The 20,352-nt window shown below is 51.6% G+C and overlaps 1 protein-coding gene across 10 annotated transcripts in view; it reads right to left on the reverse strand.

Annotated features, from left to right (window-relative positions):
* Nucleotides 1-20,352, reverse strand: part of MSI2 (musashi RNA binding protein 2) — a 210,045-nt gene that overhangs the window by 83,274 nt on the left and 106,419 nt on the right. For all 10 annotated transcript variants that reach the window (XM_066202004.1, XM_066201999.1, XM_066202000.1 and 7 more), the window contains exon 7: nucleotides 2,118-2,166. In XM_066202004.1, coding sequence (XP_066058101.1) covers nucleotides 2,118-2,166 — 49 coding nt within the window. The remainder of the gene's footprint in view (nucleotides 1-2,117; nucleotides 2,167-20,352) is intronic.

Here is a 20,352-nt window from a genome sequence, read left to right on the forward strand (position 1 = left end):
CAGTGAAAAGATGTTTTTGGACAAGGAATCCACCCCGCGGGGCTCATTACCCAGGCTCAAACCCGCAGGCTCCCCAAAGAGCGCAGAAACGCTGACCCAGGGCTGCAGGAGCCGAGCTCAGCACTCGCAGAGCACAGGCACCAACCCTGGCTGGGCCCTCCTGCCTGGGGAAGTGCTTACAGCAGCACAGAGCCACGGCAGGGGACACGGCAGGGGTCACCTTGAGGGACACCAGACAGGCATCCCGCAGGAAGGGCTCACAGGCACCGCTCCGCTCTCTTGGCCCTGCAGAGCCCGGGCAGGGCAGGCACACGGTGCGCACACCACAGAGGGCTCGGAGGGCAGGGACAGAGCTCACTGCAGCACAGGGGGGAGCCCAGCCCCGGGATTTGGGACATTTCAGCCAACGGAGACGACCTCCCCCGTGTCAGAGGCCAAATCTGCTGAGCACACACCCCGCTGGGAGCAGAGCCCCCCAGCTCTCCCCGCCCCAGCTGCCCCCACCTTGTGCCCAGCACCAAAGCCCCAGTCAGGCAGCTTTCAAATGCAACAAACAACGTGCCAAGATCCTGAATGGAGAGGAGGATTTATGGCCCATTTAAGGGTCACTGCCTGGAGAAGGGTGGAAAACCCCCTGGATGTAAAAGAAAGTTGTCAGGGCTTGAACTTTTCAACTTAAGTAAGAGCTTCGAACAGGTCCCTGTTACAAAGGGAAGGGGCACTGGCTGCTCACACAGCCTCCCTGGCTCGGAGGAGCTGATCCTGCTGAGCCAGTCCTGCTCACTGCTGCTGAGCTTTCCAGGGCACTAGAGCCCCTGCCCTGGGAGAGGAATCAGCGCCTGGGAGGGAGCTGCTGGAGGGAGAGGGAGGCACTGCAGTCCGGGAGGCTTGCCTGACTCACCCGGAGCCTCTGCTCCCCCTGAGTCCCCTGTTAGAGCCAACACCAGAGCAGCGAGCGGCTCAGACCCGCCGGCTCCGCTCCGTGACCCTGCGCGAGATGAAGGGCGGTGGAGACGGCTGCTCCCCTCTTCCCTTCCCGGGGCTCCCAGCCTGGATGGGCACAGGCTCCTTCCCACCGCTGGCAGCCTCCTCAAACCTCAGAGTAGCCAACACCTCCGTGCCTGAGACAGCCACCACATCAAGTCAGGGGCTGGAGCCACCAGCAGCCGTGGCACGGGGGAAGGAGCCACGTGCCAAACCACGGCACGAAATCCATCCCCATCCCATCCCCATCCCCATCCCATCCCATCCCACCCCATCCCACCCCATCCCATCCCCATCCCCATCCCATCCCATCCCATCCCATCCCATCCCATCCCATCCCATCCCATCCCATCCCATCCCATCCCATCCCATCCCATCCCATCCCATCCCCATGGCAGGGCAGGGAACGGGGCCGTGGGGATGGGGATGGATTTCGTGCCGTGCTGTCCCCAGGGCAGCCTCTGTCCCAGCAGAGTGCAGTGCTGCCAGGGCTCAGGAGTGCAGCAGGAACGGCCCCAGCTCCCCAAGAGACACAGCAGCACCGTTGATTTCCACTGAGAGGAACGGCCGTAACACAGAAAGTAACCCTCAGCTCCTTTCACAGAGCTGGGCAACGATGAAACCGTGTCTCTCCACTGAAATATGTGCAGGGAAATTCCTCCCCGGGAGATCCTGCCCATTCTGAGCTACCACCACAGGAGGACGAGCAGCCCTCACTCAGCTCCGCAACTCCAGCACACCTGCAATCCCAGTGGAGGGTTTAGCACCTTCATTTCCTGGTATTTCAGCTTAACTGCACTTATGCCCAGCTTAACTGATGCCAGCCACCTCGGTACAAACCCAGGGCTTCCCAGCAGCCTCAGCACACCCAGCTCCACGGGATTTCCTCTCCAGGGAGCCTGACAATGCTCCTCCCAAAGAAAGGTCATCACACTGCCCAGGAGAGTCACTTCGAACAGCAAAATCCACGGGCACGGGGCATTCCATGCCAACCAGCCCCTCCTCTGCTACCTGCAGGACAGAGGATTTAGTGCCGTGGATTCAGCACCGGCACATCTCGCTGAACCTGGTTTTTGCTCCCCCTTGCAGAAGCTGCCACACACCGTGAGGTCAGAGCTCCCAACCCCTCTTACCTCTATGCCTGTTGGTCGTCTTGTCGAACATTAGCATGGCATCCTCTACCTGCAAGACAAAGAGGGGAGAGTTGTGCTTTAACACACGCTGGCAACTCAGACACACACCAGGGACGGGGGACACGGGCAGGAGCAGCCTGCATGGAGCACAACTCCTTGGGTTTGGCCAGAGGCAGCCTCTCCTTTCGGAAACCTGCTGCTTTCCACCTCCCTGCCCTGTCTGACATCTGATCCTGAGGCGGAGAAGTGACCAGTGAAAGTGTTGGCCCCAAACAGCCAAATATCTCAGCAGCTCTTCCACTTCACATCCATCCCTGGCCATGCCTCATCTCCCTTTTGTGCGGAGACCAGGAAGGGCCAAGGGAGGAAGTCTGGGTGCAAATCAAGCCCGACTTCTCCAAACTAGAGTCACTGTCTTGGCTGAGAATTAGGTTAAAAGAGGTATGAGCAGGGTAAAATCTGGTCAGCCAAGAAAGGTATTCAGAGGTTTTCAAAAGGGCTTTTGAAAAGCTGGAGGAAAGAGGGGAGAGGGAGGAGGGAGAAGGTTTAATTCGCATCAGGCTCGGCATTTCCACTTCAGAAGAGAGATGACTGATGAAACGTATTGAAGTGCAACCAAATTGCTTTCAACTTTCATTAGGATTTGCATGATTTATTCCACCTCCATTTAATCTGTGCAGCCACACCTAAAATTTTGCACTTATTGCACAAGGATGTTGTGCTGGGGTTGATTTGCCAGCATCGTCACACCTTGAGCCGTTGTTCTGAGACTGCAGGAGCGGGGGCAGGTGGGTCCTGTGTGCCCCTGGACACGTCCTGGCCGAGCTCTGAGATGGAATTACAGACCTGCAATAATTCCCTGTAGTAAACTCAGGGGTGATGAAAACCTGTGACACTGAATTACAGAAGGTGTTGCAGGAAGGGAGAAGAACTTCAAAGAAAAGGTTTTATCCTCTAAAGGACTCCACTTCTTGTCTGGGGTGTGGCTTTGGGATTTTTTTGTCTGTTTGTTTGAGGTTTTTGGATTTTTTTTTCCACCAGTAATTTTTCTGTACTTCCTTGGGTTTGTACTCTGGCTTTCTAGAAATCATTTGTTTTAGCTCAGTGATTTACAACGCAGTTCCACGCTCTCCTCATCTCGCACAGTGCCCCCAAAGGGTCCACCTGTCCCCCCAAATGTCCTCGTAAGGCAACAGAGAAACATCCAGCCTATGTCTGTGAAAAACTTCTCAGCCTTGGCTGGGGAGAAAGAGTTTGGGAAGGTGGTGAAAACACAAGTTGAACCTCCCTGAGGTTCTGAAGGACTGAAATATGTTCCAGGAGACTGTAAAAAAATACAGTGCAGCAAAACCTTACATGACACCTAAAATTCCTCTGAAAACCTGTCTCTGCTTAAGTTGTTGTTAACTTTTTTAGCCAAAACGGTTTGCAGGAAGTGCTAGCAATGGCCTGAGACAGTGCAGAACTGCAGGTCTCCTGATCCCCATCTTGACTGAGCCCTCAAGACGCTGATGCACTGAAAAACCCAAAGTGCATTAAGCACGGAGCCGTTTGTCCTGCTGTCTGTCTTCCCTCCAAGGGGGAAAACTCACCAGGATGAGCAATACCAGGAGGCAGATAAGGACCCGGCTGCCCTTCGCCCTGCACGCCGCTTATCTCTGCTCCAGGGTTATGTTTGCTCAGCAATCTTTATTTTTCATTCTCACAGGTCTTGGCCTCACTGGAACCAAAAATTACACATTGCACCTGCTGCTGTTTCCTGGGGCATCGCAGCTTGGTCCCTGCACCAGCCACCCTGTCCCCACTCAATCCCTGCTGAAAAGGTTTAATGTGGAACTTTTCTCCCTCCAATCCCACTCCAGAGCCCCCAGAGCTCCTGGATGTGCAGGAGCACAGACCCAGCAGCCCAGGGAGGTCCCTGTCCCCCAGCCCTGCGTGCAGGCTCTCCAGGCTGGACCCACACTGCCCTGCCAAAACGACACCTCCTCCTGCAAGGACATTACTGGGCTGCTGTGCTGGTTGGGGAGAGAAGAGATGCTCCAGCATGGCCACGTCTCAGCCACTGCTGGCAGCAGCAGCAGCACAGCCCTGAACCTCCTGCGCAGCCTCATCGTGCTCCTCCCGGAGCTGCCAGGGCAGAGCAGGGGCTGGTCCTGGCACCACGCAGCACTGCAGGGGTGAGGGGCTCTGGGTGCAGCCCCTGGTCACACTGGGCTCTGCGGTTCCCTTCCCTTCTCCCACCTGTCCAACACAACACCATCCTCTGGGCAAACACGGCTCTGTGCCATGTGTACCAAGCTGGAATGATGATCTTGGCAGGAATCTTTTTTATGCAAATAAATCCCTATTAGCAGTAACAAGCACAGGCTGCAGGGGCTAATCCAGGAGGGAGGTTTCCTGGGGCCCCGAGGAGCACAGGCACCCCGGAGCTGCCCCCCTTCCAACAGCACCAACTGCTGGGATCAGGGCCGGGCAGCAGCTCCCTGAAAAAGGGTCAGCCCTGACAGTCCACATATGAAACCTGCACGGGGGGAGCGTCTCTGCAGCCGAGTTCAGACACGGCCCAAGTATGCCTTGAAGAAAAAATCATCAGTGGGGTGTTCTTTGAGCCAGCTGGTGCCCTTTCAACAATGTCTAATTGGTTATCTTTTCTCTTTCCTAAGGTCAGAACATTTTATCTCCGTCTCTGCCCTTTCTGTGCTTACCCCACCCTGCGTTATTTTTTAGGGCAGCCATTGTAGCAGAAGAATAGCCTCTTTCCTCCATAGTCCGGTGACACAATGAGACTTCTTGAAACCTCCTGAATAGATAAAGTGCAGTGGCAAAAGGAAAATTCTATTAACGCTTTGCAAAATAAAACATCTAAGAGCTGGTGAGACAAGCAGGAGAAGAAAATCAATATGGAGAGGGCAGCGCGCTTAGAAAAACTTTTCACCAGTTGCAAAAAGGTGGCGAGGGTATGGGAGGGAGGGGGGAGAGAAACTTATTAATGCAGAAAACCCATCAATGGTATGGAAATCTGGCAGAACAGCAAGAACTCCAACTAGAAGAATTTGAATATACAAAGGGCTGAATAGAATGAGCAAACCACGCTGCCTCACACACACAGCCCGTTTCTCACGGTTCTCTGTGAAGCAAACACAAGCGGCTTGTTCAAGTTTTCATCAAGGAGAAATAAGGGACACAGTCAAGGTAACCGCCAGTAAACCCTGTAGTAAGCAAATTGATCCCTGTTTCAGGGGAAGGGAAAAAAAACAAACCCAACCCACAGCCGAAACTCGAGCGCGTTCAGGGGCTGTGACTGCCCGAGTTAACCCTCTCCTCCAGCCCCCTGCTCGCCCAGTGCTTTAAAGATGCTCAACTGCAAGTTTTCCAGGCCTCAGCTCAAAACCACGCCGCTCACACTCTGCATAAAAAGGCAAGGAAGGTCTCTGCAGGGTTAGAAGCAGGACTGGAAGGTGGAATTGCCACCTGCAAGGCTCGGCCATCACCCACCACGCCTCAGCCCCCAGGGAAGCCCTGGATGCCCCAGCACAGGAGCGGGAGGCTGAGCCACCTCCACCCAGGGCACCCAGACACCAGCAGGCTCGACAGGGAGGCTTAAAGCAGCTGAATAATCCCGACTCATTCTCAGCATCAAGTGCGAGTTACAAAATGAACAGTCTCAGGGTAACTAGAAAAAAAAAAGAAGAAAACAAAGACTTGCCAGTGGACACTGGTTACAAATGGTCACTTAAGGCCCCCAGACTCCCCTGTCCCAGCAGAGCCCATCCATACAGCCAATGCAGACCCAGTTTCTTACATAAAGCCTAACTAATGGGCTTCAGTTTATTTAACTTCTTTTTTTTTCCAATCCACTTGGGGCTCTGAGAAAAGGAAGGGCTCTACCACTTCATTACTCACTGCCTGGAAGGAGGAATAGGGGAGAATAGGAGGAAAGAAAAAAAACCTGGAGGAGCCAAAGGCTTTAATAATCCTAACAGTTCCCAGGGTTATTTAAAATATGCCCAACCAGTTCACAAAAGGCTCCACGGAGATAAATTTATTTGATTTTCTTCCACTTTAATGGAGGCATACATTTAAAGCAACAAAACCAGGGTGACCTAAATAAAATGACTATTAATTGTACTCAGAAAGTCTCTGAATTTAATGCAAGTGATCTAGCCCAGCACAAGAACACACAGTATTCTCCAGTCTTTCCTCCTACTTTCCTCTCTGGGATTTTCAACCCCTCTTTTCCAGCAGGCAGCAGGAGCTGATCAGACCCAGCACAGCCCACAGTCACTCACACTGTAACCACCAGGCAGAACCCAGCAGTGGTTCCAGAAGAATCTGGAGGGTGATGCTGCAGAAACTGGAGCACTGTGCTGCCACCGAAAGTGGAAGGACCAAACCTTTTTTTTTTTTTTCTTCTGGAAAACTTTAAGCCTCACCCTGCATCTCTCCATCCACATGATGCCTGCATGGACAGAGACCCAAGAGGTGCCCATGGACCATCCTTGTGAGGCCAATCTTCCTGTACAAGGTGCCTGTGTGCACAGGAGCAACACCCACCACCACCCCACACCTCCATGTTCTCGTTCCTCCACTGGAGTTTAGTTTACTCACTGAGTAAAACTTCCACAATGAAACCACCATAACTACACTGAAGGGACACACAGGAGCCTTTACGCCTCCTCGTCCAGCCCAGGAATGCTTTTCCTGATCCAAACCCTGAGTTTCCAACACATCCAGGGCAGGCTGAGGTGTTCCCCTGCTCCCTGGGGTGGAGGGGTTGTTTTCCACACTCCCAAGCAGATCTGGCACCATGTTCTCCATCCCTTCAAGGTAAAGCAGAATGAGGGCAGACAAACGGCATTGCACCTGGGATGGATCACAGTGGCAATTCCAGCCGGGTCTGGGGAGGGAAGGAATTCCTGAGGGACAACCTCCAGCCCCACACAGTTCGGTTGTGCCTCTCCTCCCTCCATCCCCAACTCGTGAACTTTACAGGTCTATCACCTCTTCTGCTCTTCTAAGAAAAATGTGCTGGATATTCTGGCCTAATTCCTCAAATTATTTATCCACACTGCACAACTCCTCCAATATTTTGTTTTCTGAGGCAGAAAAAGCTCTTAGCTGCCAGTGAACTGTCAGGTGCTGTTATTTTAAATGCGCATGTGAAATCCAAGCGTCGGCAACGCGCTCCTGCAGATTTACAACCTCCCCCCACATAAATTAAGACAAATGTCTATTGCATGGCAGACAATTTGAAACGGCTCCCCCACACCAGGCCTCTGGGCTTGATTACAACAGAATTAAACAAAGAAACAAATTATCCCCCCCTCTTTCTGCGGCACACGCTCCCCTCCTCCCAGCACAGCTCGGTCTCCTGCCCAAGCCCCCCTGACCATCCCCCAGGTTCCTTCTGCAGTGTCCCAGCACGGATGACCACACCAGACCCAACCCCAGAGCGTGGCTGGTCCCTCTGCCACCACCCCACCCTGCTGACCCCAGGGAGCAAAGGGGGACCTCCAGGCTGGGAGTGCTGCTCCAGCTTCCCGAGGCAGCCCTGGCCCTCAGCTCCCCGGTGAGGGCATCATCTCCTCTGTGGAGCAGGCACCATGTGGGCTGTGCTCCCTGGGGTGCTGGGGGCTCAGGGTGAGGTCCCTGGCTGAGCCCTCCCCAGTGTGCCCTGGTGACAACTTCCCAACTGCGGGCTGACAGATTATGCACCACGATAACAATCAATGCCATACTGTGCAAGCACAAATTCCAGTGCTAGCAATTTTTCCCCCCAGCAGTCAAGGCTTTAAAAAGTCTTCTTCAGCAATTATAGCTAATAAAACTACAATTTTATTCAACACACACATATCATTGTAACTAATTTTGCTCCATCAGGGCTGAAATTAAAACAGTCATTCAATCACGTTAATCTCAGGGCTCGCTCACCAGCCGTGACATGGCAAAGAGCATCCCCAACACTTGCCAAAAAGCACTGTGGCTACTGTTGGGCTTTAAAATGCTCCTGCAAAACATGAGCACGTTACTCAACGCTTACTCTACCAAGGGGGATGTAAGAATGACTAATGCTCTCCAGAAAAAAACAGCTTTCCACAGCAGGACAAATTAAACATGACTTCATAGACGATTTCTCATTAATTCCTTCTCTGGCATTAATAACATGGAGTATTGATGAAAGCAAAGCTCCCATCGAGTTAAAAACTGTGTGAGGACTCTTGGAGTGTTCCTTTACCTGCTGTCTTGACTGAGTGCTTCCCTTGTGCTCCCCAGATTTCCAGCACCTGAGCTAACAACACCGACAGGGAACACAGGTTCTTGTAAAAAACCCCACCAAAGCAATGAACGACTCAGAAACGTAAAACCAGTTCTTTCTTCAGCCTCTGGGGCTGCAGCAGAGAAGGTGGTGAGAAGAGGAAGGGAAAGAAGGCAGGCCAGTGGCATAAGGTAATAACCTCTCCAGCAGCAGAACGGCTGGGAGTGGATAAACTCCCAGGACATCTCTCCAGAGGGGAGGAGACACCCACGCATCCAGGGAGGTCGCTGCATGAAAATGGGACACTGACCAAACCACCCTGGGAGCAGCTCATCACTCCTTCAGACACAGGCAGGTGTCCCTCCTCTCCCAGTTACCTGAACCACCAGCTACTCCAGGGAGGCCATCGTTTCACCACGGAAATCAAGCTGAAGACAACACAGAGAGGCAGAGCTGCCCTCTCCCAGCTGCAGGGCACGCGTTCGCTGCCGTGCTTTTAGGGAACAGAGAAGCTGCCTCGTCAGAGCCCAGCCCGGGCAGGGGTGACTCTGCAATCAAGTCCCGCAGCCAGGTCTAATTGTCCAGAACGATCCCTGCCCGCAGCACAGGCTGCCCTCCCCTGGGTCTCCTCAGCCTGACGGGAAAATAGGTTCCAGTGGTGCATTTCTGAGATGGATTTAGAGAGTCAGGAGCCGGCAGCGAGAGCGCGCCGGAGCCGGAGGGACGTCCCTGTGCCTCTGCTCCTGCCCCTCTCCCAGGCCAGCAGTGCCACAGGGAAGGAATGTCCAGCCGCAGCCCAGTGCCCTGGGATCCTGGGGGAACAGGGTATGGGGGGTACACTCCAACACCCTGCAGCAAGGACCTGAGACTCCGCTCCTCGAGGTCACCACGGACACACAAACCCCCAAGGACGGCGTGAACAACCCGCCAGGTGCTGCCAGAGCCCCTCACCGATGGAGACCTGCACCACAGACTTCAGATTCCACTGCAGAACAGCAGTGTCCTGCCGGGAACCACGGGCAGGGGTGTGGCACTGCCCACAGGCTCACGGCCCCAGTGTCTCTAGGGACAGCAGCAGGTCCCAGAGTGCCACCATCCAGGGCTTCCTACGTGCCTGAAACAGCTCGGGACGGTGACACAGACGGCACATGTCCTCTAAGTTAATCAAGGGCTCCTACAATGACACGTTTTGTACCCATCAGTGTAACACACACACACACACACAGAGTGACCCGGCCACAGACAGAGGAGCCACAGCAGCTAAAACCAGTCATTCAATCTGAAACCGGGGTTAAATCACGGAGCTCCCGCTACCGCCCTTCCCCAGAGAGGCAAGAACAGAATCCTGTTCCAAACATCTGCTGGAGAGGATCCAGGTTCCCTTACAAACACTTAATTCACCCTGCCTCAAAACATCCTTGTGTTTTACCCATCCAACAGAGAAGGAAGAGGGTGGGACTAGAAGGGAAACTGAATTACAGGCGTTTTAGTGACCTACACGTGGCCCCAGAGCCAAGCACCATCCTGGAACTCTGCCTTTGCTTCCCTGCTGGCATCAGGGGATCCCCCTCCCACACTCATCCTTCTCCATCTTTTATTGAGGCCTCCATCTCCCTGCACTGTGCACACACTGTGCGCTGTTTTCTACCGACTTCCCCAAGAACAGAAGAACTTCTGCCAAGTGTTTTCTTGTGGGATCCACCACTGAATGAAGAACCCGAGCTCCATCAGCCCGCTCCACGTGCCCTCCCCACCTGCCTGAAGGAGTGACCACCAGATGAAAACACACAGCAAACCCACACAAAGGGTGCTTTTCAAATGCACGCACAATAAATTTAAACTATTCTTTTGGGGCTCACACTGGAGCTGTTGGGCTTTACAGGTTTAAGCTCCGGATGCTGAAAGGCTGGAGAACTTCTGCTCTTTGGAAAGCAAAGGCTGAGAGCTCCATGCAACAGCATCACTCAGCTGAAGCTTACACAGATCCAACACCACAAGAGTCGACAGGACCAAAGCTCAAAGGAGTTGAGTTCCTTTCCTCCCGCAGGTGCTCTCAGGCCAGGGAACTGCCCAGGGGTGCCGTGGGGCAGGGCAGGACCCCTCTCCTCCCCTCCCCTCCGGCAGCATCATCGCTGGAACATTGCTCCTTCAGCATTCCAGGCAGCCAGGTGCCAGGCGTCGGTGATTTTACTTTCACGGAACATTAGGCACCGTCAGCAGAAATAATTCTTCCTCCCTTCACAGTGCTCGTTTGCATATTAGCGCTGCAAAGTTGCAATCTGTTTTCTTCTCCAAACAATACTTCGGAGGTGCTGCCCACCAGGCCTGGCTGGAGCTGAGCCTGCAAGTGCCAGGGAGGGGCAGCCTCCTCCCCGATGGGCTTCAGCAGCACCCCTGCCTGGAAAGCCAGATCTGAACACGGCTCCTCCTTCCCGCCTGCAGCCAGAGGGAAGGTGTCGTTTCATTTCACCACAGCACCGGTTCAGCACCAGCCTCCCTCCTGCAGCCACAGCACCCAAGTCCAGAGGAGGCCACCAAGGTGATCAGAGTAGGTTTAGACGGGATATTAGGAAGAAATTCCTCCCTTTGAGGGTGGGGAGGCACAGGGTGCCCAGAGCAGCTGTGGCTGCCCCTGGACCCCTGGCAGTGTCCCAGGCCAGGATGGACACGGGGCTTGGAGCAGCCTGGGGCAGGGGGAGGTGTCCCTGCCACGGCAGCAGGTGGCACTGGATGAGCTTTAATGCCCCTCCGCACTCAGACCATCCCGGGATGCCACGAATAACCTGTGGGCTCCCACTGAGTGCCCTGAAGCCACACACACAACCGCAGCTCAGGGCCTTCCCTGCTACTGAGAACACCGAGAAAAGCTCTACTCACAAGAAAGCCAGGCTGTTTTCACAGATGCCTTTGCAGCAGAGTCCCAGGGCAGGCCAGGCTCAGGGACACAGATCTGATTAAGAGACATCCTGAGCAAAGTAACAGGATCGGGTTTAAAGAGCTTCCTGCTGCCCTTTCGTAAATACCTGCTGAATAAGTGTGAAGATAAGACAAGGATTGCATTACGAGGCTTCCTGATGCATGAAGGGCTTTTTTATTGCCCAGATTTGAAAAAAAAAAAAAAAAGATGAACAATTGCCACAGCCAGCTCCAGCTAAAGGCTCAGCTGCAGAATCAAACTGCAGTTTATTAGCAAAGGAAAACTCATCTAAGTTCTCTTTGACTGTAATGAAAAAAAGTTTCATTTTATTTCCTGCTGGATCCTTTTTCCTTTTATTGTTCTTTTCATATACTGACTTGCATATTAAGGAATATTTTTCCAGGGCTGTTTGTTCTAAACAGAACTGTCCTCCCTTGTTTTTCCACCCCAAATCAAACACAGCTTATCTCTCCACATTTAGGGCTGTTTTAATTTACGGAGAAACCATTTGCAAACCAGAGCCTTGCTGTGACAAGTGGCGACGATGCTGCGCTCAAGAAGGTGCCGTTTTTTTGGCCTGGGGGTCCAAGGCCACCCTCCAACCCCGGCTTTGCAGCAGGTGGAGGATGGTGGCTGGAGCAGCTCTGCCTGTGCAGAACACTCCACATCCTCCCCCCGCCGCGCAGCTGCAGCCGGGGTGAGGGGTCAGAGAACTGCGCTCTCACCCAACTCATCACACCGACACCACTTCCTAGAAACGCCTTTGAGGCTGCTGGAGCAGAGTCCCCCACACAGACAGGCTGCTCGCTCCGGCACTCACAGCGCCCACGCGCAGGAAGCGCGAGTGATTCTCCCACTGCCACAAATTAATGATAAGAACGGGGGAGGACAAGTCCCTGGCTTCGCTTTCAGAACCCGCCCGGACAGAGCAGAGCTATGCGACAGCCGGAGCCTGGGCTGTGGATTTCCCCCGGCTCAGACATCCCTGCACCACCCACACCACAGCGAGTTCGAGAGGAGAAATAACCAACACGAAGCACTTGCTCTGATTTCTGCTGCTCAGGGCTTTTCAGGTTCCTCTTTACCTCTTAAAAATACCCCAGTCAGTCCTGATGAGAGGGCAGGAGCCCAAAGCACTTGAGGGAATGATTCTTTTAAGCCTGTTGAGGGCAGAAATCATCATTATGTTAACTGTGGCTGCAATCGGCGCCGCTGCCCCGCCGTCCCGGTTTACGGAACGGGGAGCACGGGACTCGAAAGGCCACTGGCATCACTCCGGACCTGGGGACACTCCCTGCAGCCTGGCCCCTCCAGCCCAGCTCAATCGGGCCACTCAGACAGCAACACCGGGATGGGATTTTAATGTACCACCTTGATTCTCTTCCCTGCAGCTCCACCCCTTCCCACTCTCCGGTCAGGCTCTGGAGCGAGCCATTAGAAATGCTGGGAAAGGCAATCCTCCAGGAGAGCAGGCTATTAAGGCTGAATATAATATTAAAAAGAAAGCAATTAGTGGTGCTGCTGTGCTGGGCACAGCTCCTCTCCCCCCTGCCCTCCCCAGCCCTCGGAGGTGCGTGCACCCGCTCTCCATCATCCTGTTTGGAGAGGGACCCAACGACGGGCACTGCTGGCTAAATTGAGTTTTTACACGTGTCAACAACGCCAAATCTCATCAGCCTGACAGAGCCTCACCCAGGCATCTGGAACCAAGGTTCAGCTGCAATTTTTAATTACCCCTGGACGGCACGGGGATTACAGGGTAATCACCGAAGCCGGGATTCTGGAACCACAGCGCTCCTCTTTTAAAGCCTGCTGAAGAGAAAACAAGGGTTTTCTCTCGTGAGAGGGGTTTTTTGTTGTTGAAGTCAATTCAACCGCCTGCAGCTCCCGACACCACCGAAGTGATTTCTGTGAGAAAGAAGTAATGTTCTTTAGTTTATAAATGAAAATTTAAAAAAGAATCCGACTCCCCCGCTCTTATTATCTGTGTAACAAGCATTCAAGGCAAAGGCAGAGAGGGAGGACTGTCTGCACAAACACAGGAGGGTTGAATAATGCTTCACAACGTGAAAATGGCCCCAAGTTTTCCGAAGGTGCCACTTCCATGTGTGTTCAACCTGTGGTGGCCACATGCACGGGACACGTGTCTTCTCTCCTGTCTAGTCCAGACTCCCCATTTCCCAGGTTCTGCCTCCCTCCAAACTGTTCCTGCGGGAAGCTCCCACCTTTTCACTCCTTGCTCTCCCCAGGCCCTGGAGAACAATCCCACTCTCCCTCCTCCCTCTCCACAGGGCCCAACAGCTGCCTTTGAAGGGTTTGTTTGAAACCTCTCGCCTTCAAACACTTTTTATTTCTCGCCCAAAAGCTATTTGAATGGATTATGTCCCAGTGATGAATCTCTCCTAGAAACGTGACAAGAGCCTCTTGAATCACGGCAAACAGGCTCGGTAAATCAAACAAACGGCAAAAACGGGCAAAGAGAGGATTTGGGTGTTAAGAATGAGGTGACAGGTCCACACATCAATCCCTCCTGACTGACAAGATGCCCTTCTGAGATGGGAGAGAGGCTTTTTAACTTTGCTTCCCCGACTCCACATTATTTCGCCGAAATATTGCCAGATACAATAATTAAGCTGCGATCTTGGTGGATTGTTCACAATGATAATTCCACCTTTGTAATTCAGCTTCAAATAAACCCTCTTTGTTCTGTCTTATTACACAGATTCTGGTATCATTCAAGTATATTAACTGTAGCCTATTACTGTCACACAAAAATGCTCCCTGAGCCATAGCAAAAGGCTCCCCAGACAAAACTTTATGTCATGTTAATCCAAGCTTTAATAACGATGAGGATATATAACTGTATTCTAATTGTGCTTTGTGTTTCCGCAATACAAAAAACCAGAAAATATCAGAAGTGACAGAGGCAGCCTTCCTCCAGCCCAGCACCAGCTCCTCTCCAGGATGGCTCTGCCTCCCTCCCTTCTCACCAAAATAGGGGCTGAGAGCAGTGGAGAGCAATTCCAGCCAAATCCCAGCTCACGCCAAAGCCGAGCCTAAGGCACAGAGGGAAAACTGGGCTGGTGGTGCTAAGTGCTGCGGCTGCTACTGCAACAGAAATTAATACCCTCTAAAACAGCACTTAAACAGGGATAATCAGTATTATGGAAATTGTACATGTTTAATTCTTGAGTGTCTGCTGAAAACATTGCGTGATGAAGGACTGTGGGAAGCGGAGCATTCATTTTGGAGCCAAGGCTTAAAATAGGCAAAGGGAAAAAAAAAGGGGGGGGGAAGAAAAGGAAAGAAAGAAAAATAACCTGGAAACAAGCAAGGGAAAGACTCGCAGATTTGTAATTGGGCATTTCCAAGTGGTGGCTGCAAGCTGGGAAATGGATTTAAGAGAAAGTGGAAGGCTCTGTTGCACCCGACAAGGCTGAGGTAAAAAATGTCCTCTACGGTATTTTGCTTGTGCTTTTGCTAACCCGCTTTTAAGTACACTAGAAATTAGATTTATCCCCTCCCATAAGTACGGCCACAGTGCTGATGTCACACCCAGATCCACAGCAGGCTGGAGCAGCCAGATTTTAACCTTGCCGTTCGGCTGGAGGACACCGGCCCTTGGACTCCTCCTCATCCTCATCCTCAGCTCATTTTCCACTGCAATCCCCCCGTCTTATTCCTTAAAATTTACTTCAGTGCAGTAAGCTCAAAGCTCACCAGTGGTGTTACTGGGAGCCTCAGAAGCAGCACGTGAAAGCAGTGAAGCTCCAAGGGAATGGGAGAAAAGGTCTGATGGGTTTACCCTGGAAAATCCCATGCACCAAACACCCTAAAAAAGTTACCTTCTCCCAGTTCCTCTTTCACTCGGACCCTGAAGTTCCACAGCTCACCATTCCCAAACTACAAGAGGCACTAAAAACCTACCAGACCTTCAATATAATACAGCAAAGTATTCATTAACCTGCTGACACTGCAGCTTCCTGGTTCCATGTTTTGAGGGTGTTTCCTACAACACGCTCGCAAAATGAAAATGAACAGTCTTGTGTAAATCACAAGACTCCAGAAACTGGAGTAGTCAGAAGAAAAAAAAATTCCACTGAACAGCCTGAAACTCTTGATAAATCATGAAATTTGGCAGGACCCATCTGACAATGTTTATTTTTTTCCCCCCAAAGTTGTACTATGCTCAACATTAGATCAAAACAGTTTTCTTTGGCAGACACAGGTTCTGCTCTGCACTCCCCTTCTCCCTAACACACCATATGGACTTATGTTCTTAATGAAATATATTTAGAGGGATAGTGAACCAGCTCAGCACTGGTGTAAGTGCTGCTTCTCTGCAAGTCAGGGACTAGAAAACATCACGCATTTTTGGAAGTATCACTTTTGATTCGTAAGTCCTTCAAAGTACAGTCAGTAAGCCCAGATTAAAATACCAAATAAAGCTTTAGTGATAGCAAACACACACACACATACATATATAAAGCAAAATTGCTGCTATTTTTATAAATTGTCTTTAAGTAGCACAATATAAAGAGCCCAATGAAATGAGAAAAACTGGCTTGGACAGCTTCAATACAGAAAAGATAACGAGACAAGAATTTATTAAAAAGTGAGAGGTGTTTTATTCTGCAGGGAGATAGGAAAGGCATTTCCAAGATTCCTAATCTGCTCACAGGATGGGTACAATGCAAATATCTACCGAGCTGGGAAGGAAAGCTGAACCATCCCAGGGAGGTCATCTGGAGAGTGAACTGAGGGGACATTGGCTGGTGGATGGCCATGAGGAACTGGGGCCAAACCCCAGCGTAGGTCAGGTCAGCCTCCCTCCAACCCATCTGCCTCCAGCAAGGCGCTGGGCACCCAAACACACCCGGCTAAAGGAGGTTCTGTTTTTAGAATGACCAAGTCATCTGCCCGGAGCCCAGCAACCACCTCGGGATTTCTATGGACTTAAAGGAAATCTGCCAGTAATCCCATCAGCAGCAACAAGGCTGGAGTCTCCACAGCACAAGAAATCTTTTAAGGAGCAAAGTGCTTTTATTCTGGGGGAAAGATCTGTGTCAAGACACTTCCAGTTTTGCATTTCCTCTCTCCCTCTTCTTTCCTCCTCCTGGAGCAAGAGGCAGGATGGACAGGCATTATCTATAAAAAAAATCTTGCAGCGTAATGTCAAGATCGATATGTTGACCTAACAAGTAATGCCAGCTTTAGTAGTGTCTTAATGATGTGATCATTATCTCCTTACCTGAGTGCAGCAGCACTTAGCACGTGGGCCAGCAGCAAGGCTGAGGACTGCCCAGTGCAAAAAGACCACAAACATTCCCCCACATGCACAAGTTCCATGCGTTTAGTGTCCCCAGGAATAAAATCAGCTACCCACGCTCCTGAACACCCACAGTGGGCTCAATTAACCAGGCAGAGCAGAGCAGGTACCACAGCTGTGGGAGAGTTGTTGTTTCCCTCTGGGTAATGCAGCCTCACAGGTCATTTGTACCGAAGTCTGCCAGATTTGCTTCAGTGGTGTAGAGATGCCTGGAACTTATTTGGAGCACAGAGGTGGTGGGGAGAGGCACAGTGGCAGCCTGGAGCCCTCACTCCCTGCCTGAACACACCTGGACTGGGAGACTCGGGGGGTTTGCTCTCCTTCCTCCCAGTTTTCTGGGAAACACTCAAGACACATTCACTTTATAAATCCTGTCTTCCTCGGCTGCTGTACCCGAGATAGCTCGGAAGACTCACACTTCCCAAAAATACTGGGTCTGGAATGAAAGAGTCTTGGCCACATATTTAATTTAGGTGTTTCACTTTGTCCTCACGGACATCACACACTGGTCAGTACCTGCCTGGCCACCCACCACTGCTGGTGCCAGCTCTGCCAAGAGAAAACCACGTCCCCTTGAAAGTAGGAGCTGGACAAAAATCCATTTTCCACAGGCAGCTCTCGCTGGCCCCAGCAATAGCAGAGGCAGGATCACAGGACCATGGAACCACAAAGTGGTTTGGGGTGCAAGATCATCTCATTTCCACCTTCCCCTACACCAGGGAGGCAGCCCCAAAGCTGGGATCTGTCTGTCTCCAGGGGGAGGCCGAGCAGAGATGGCACAAAGACAAAGCACACTTAATCACATTCCAAGACTGAAACGTGCGATTTTTGGTCTAATTCCAAAACCCGCTACCTGGTGTGAAACACCTCTTTCAGTGGCTTGTTCTGGCTCTCCCTGGACAACAGCAGATAAAGAGGCAATTTCTCATCCCGCTGAAGGCTGTGTGCCACACTCCCTGTCCCCCCAAAGCTCCCCGCTTCGCAGGCTGACCTCCCTGCTCCACCCCGAGGTACCATAGCAACACGGAATTAGCACACACACAACTGCTAAATGAATCATTTACTGATTTCATAAGAACCTGACTTGCAATTTATTGTTCTATTATCTTCTATACCCATGTCTTAACTCCTTTTGTATAAAGGCTGCAATCAAGCTAAATAACATTTGAAAATCTAATAAGCGTATCCGGAGTCCTGCTCTGGGGCGAGGGTGTGCAGCCTCGTGTGCCCTCATGTGCCAGCTCCTGTGCTCCCTGGGGGCTGTGCCCTGGTCCCCTGCACTGGGCAGTGCCAGCCCCCCTTCCTCTCCTCCTTCCCAGTGATCCAGGCCCAAACAAGGAAGCCCCAGGCAGCACGCAGAAGTATCTCCATCTTCAATCTCCCAGCTGTCATTTTAAGACCCGCAGCCAGTGAAGGGCAGCGCAGCTCCTACGGCTGCAATGACAAGCAGGTATAAAACAGATCTGAAAAGGCTCCTCCACCCCTATCAGAGATGCCCTTCCAGTGCCTCAGCCACGTCTTGTCACTCATCCTCAACCTAAAAAGGTATTTATAAAGGCAGTATGACAAGAGATTTACTTCCAGAGTTATTTACTTGGGTGGAATGGGTTGGGCTGCTGTTGTTGTGTGCAGGATGGGTATCTCCACTGGAGACACATCACACACACAAAAAAACCCTAAAAAGTGAAAATCAAATATTCGAACAGTAGAAAGTTCACACCAAGTAACAAAATTAGCAGCTGCAGTCAGAGCATTTCAACTCTTTCAACGCAGAGGGGCTGGAGATGCTGCGGGTGCAACTTCCCACCCTCACAGGCTGCCAGGAGAACTCGCTGAGCATCCCCCGAGACACTGCTAACCAAACATGCCCAGAGAGCAGGACAGCTTTCCTTTGATTGCTTTGTTTTCCAGGCTCTATTCCTACTGGAGAGCTCCTCCCGAGGTTTAGAAATTAAGAGCAGTGCAGCTATTCAAATCAGCCTTTCTGAAGGAGGCGGAGATTTTCAAAGATAACTTCCCCCAGGGCGGGTGGGTATGCAGCCCAGAGAGGAGGGGGGGAGGCAAACCTTCCCTCAGAGCCCGGCCTCACCTGCACCTCCCAAAAACTCCTCCCAAGTGCCTGGTGCCCTGCAGCACAGCAGGGCATGGCCTGTGGTGCCAGCACAAACAACACCCCCCAAGAGTCCACAGGCATCCAACAGGCAAGTCACCTGGAGACTGGATTTAAAAAAAAAAAAAAAGAACAGATGAAAGAAGGGGAGAGCACAACATTACTTACTTGGTACTTATGATTTGAAACAAAACCAGGGAGGAAATTCTCCTTCATTACACAGGATTTTATAATGTGGGCAAAGGGGGCAGGACCCTGCGGCTGCAATCCCGGGCCATTCCCTCCGTGACCCGCAGGGATGCTCCAGAGGAGCAAAACAAGAGACTAAAGCTGGTGTGGAGAAGGGTTCAAACGGGAGAGTACAACATGTAACAGAGTAAAAGCTGTTTAGCGTAACAAAACCGGCCCATCAACGCTGCTCTCTGCCAGGCTCCCTCATTTTTTCATCAGCTGTAAAAAGCAGTCACCAGCTGTAAGGAAAACAGGGCTGGAGCAGGGACTGAGAAACCAGCCCCCAAAAACATAGAAGACAAAACGACAACTGAGTAGAAAAAATTCCCAACAGCGACCAGAGACAGCAAAGCCTTCTGCAAACATCCTTACAAAGAATATTAAACCAATAAACCAACCTGCAAACCTCTCACACCGTGGTGAGCACAGACTGAGCCAGCGCCAAGGAGAAAAAAAGGGAGACTGGCGTTTGCTGCCTGACTCGTGGAGACGGGATTTTCAACAAAGGCGTCCCACGTTCCCACAGAGCTGCAAGTGAACTGAGTGGATATAAAACAGCCACCGAGAAAATGAGAGGATAAATCTGGCGAGATCCTGTCCATCACACAAGGAAGGTGTCAAACAAGCTCTCAACAGTCCGAGGGAGGGTAAGAAAAGCCAACATCACCTCAGAGTACTCCAGGGGCTTTGGAAAAGCCACAGGGTGAGGCTGCCTGAGATAGGAGGAAGCTCAGCTCCGGAGCCCCTTCCAGCATGGTGATCCCAAAGGCCCGTGGCAAGCACTATGGGCCAAGGGACTACCGGGCGCTGTGGGCTAAATCCATCAACGCGAGGCAGGATAGTCATGAAATGTAATTATTTCTTTTTCAGCACTCTCAGAACACACAGATACCCTCCACAAACACAGAGATGGAGATAAATGCACAAAAAAACTTAGCAAAAGCCAGAACTGTGCTGAGCTGCACCAAACATACCTCGCTTGTGTGTTGTTTTTACTGATACAGTTGGGAGTAAAAAGCAAAATGTGTCAGATTCCAGGAACGCCGGAATCGGAAGAAAAAGCACAGTTCTGTTTAAAATCTCTCCTTCCTCTCCCTGTTTATTGTTCCCATTTCTGTTGCTGTCTCAAGCCCAGCTGGACAATAGCAAACAAAGGCTGGTTAAACCCTGTTTTTAGTGTTTTATTCCCCAAATGCCCATCACCTACCAGAGAGCAGAGATAAAAGTGAGGAGTTTGACCTGACCACGCTCACAATACAACTCCTTCCCCGTCTTCTGAACAACATAAAAAGGATGTGAGGAGAGCAGAAGGATTGGAAGGGAATTTGGAAAACAACAATAACAACAACAAAATGAAAGCCGAGACCTACAAGCTGTCTCCTTGCAGCTAAA

Source organism: Chamaea fasciata, unplaced genomic scaffold (genome assembly GCF_029207755.1).
Source record: "Chamaea fasciata isolate MVZ Bird 193981 ecotype frontalis unplaced genomic scaffold, bChaFas1.0.hap1 SCAF_21, whole genome shotgun sequence".
Taxonomy (NCBI): Eukaryota; Metazoa; Chordata; class Aves; order Passeriformes; family Sylviidae; genus Chamaea; species Chamaea fasciata.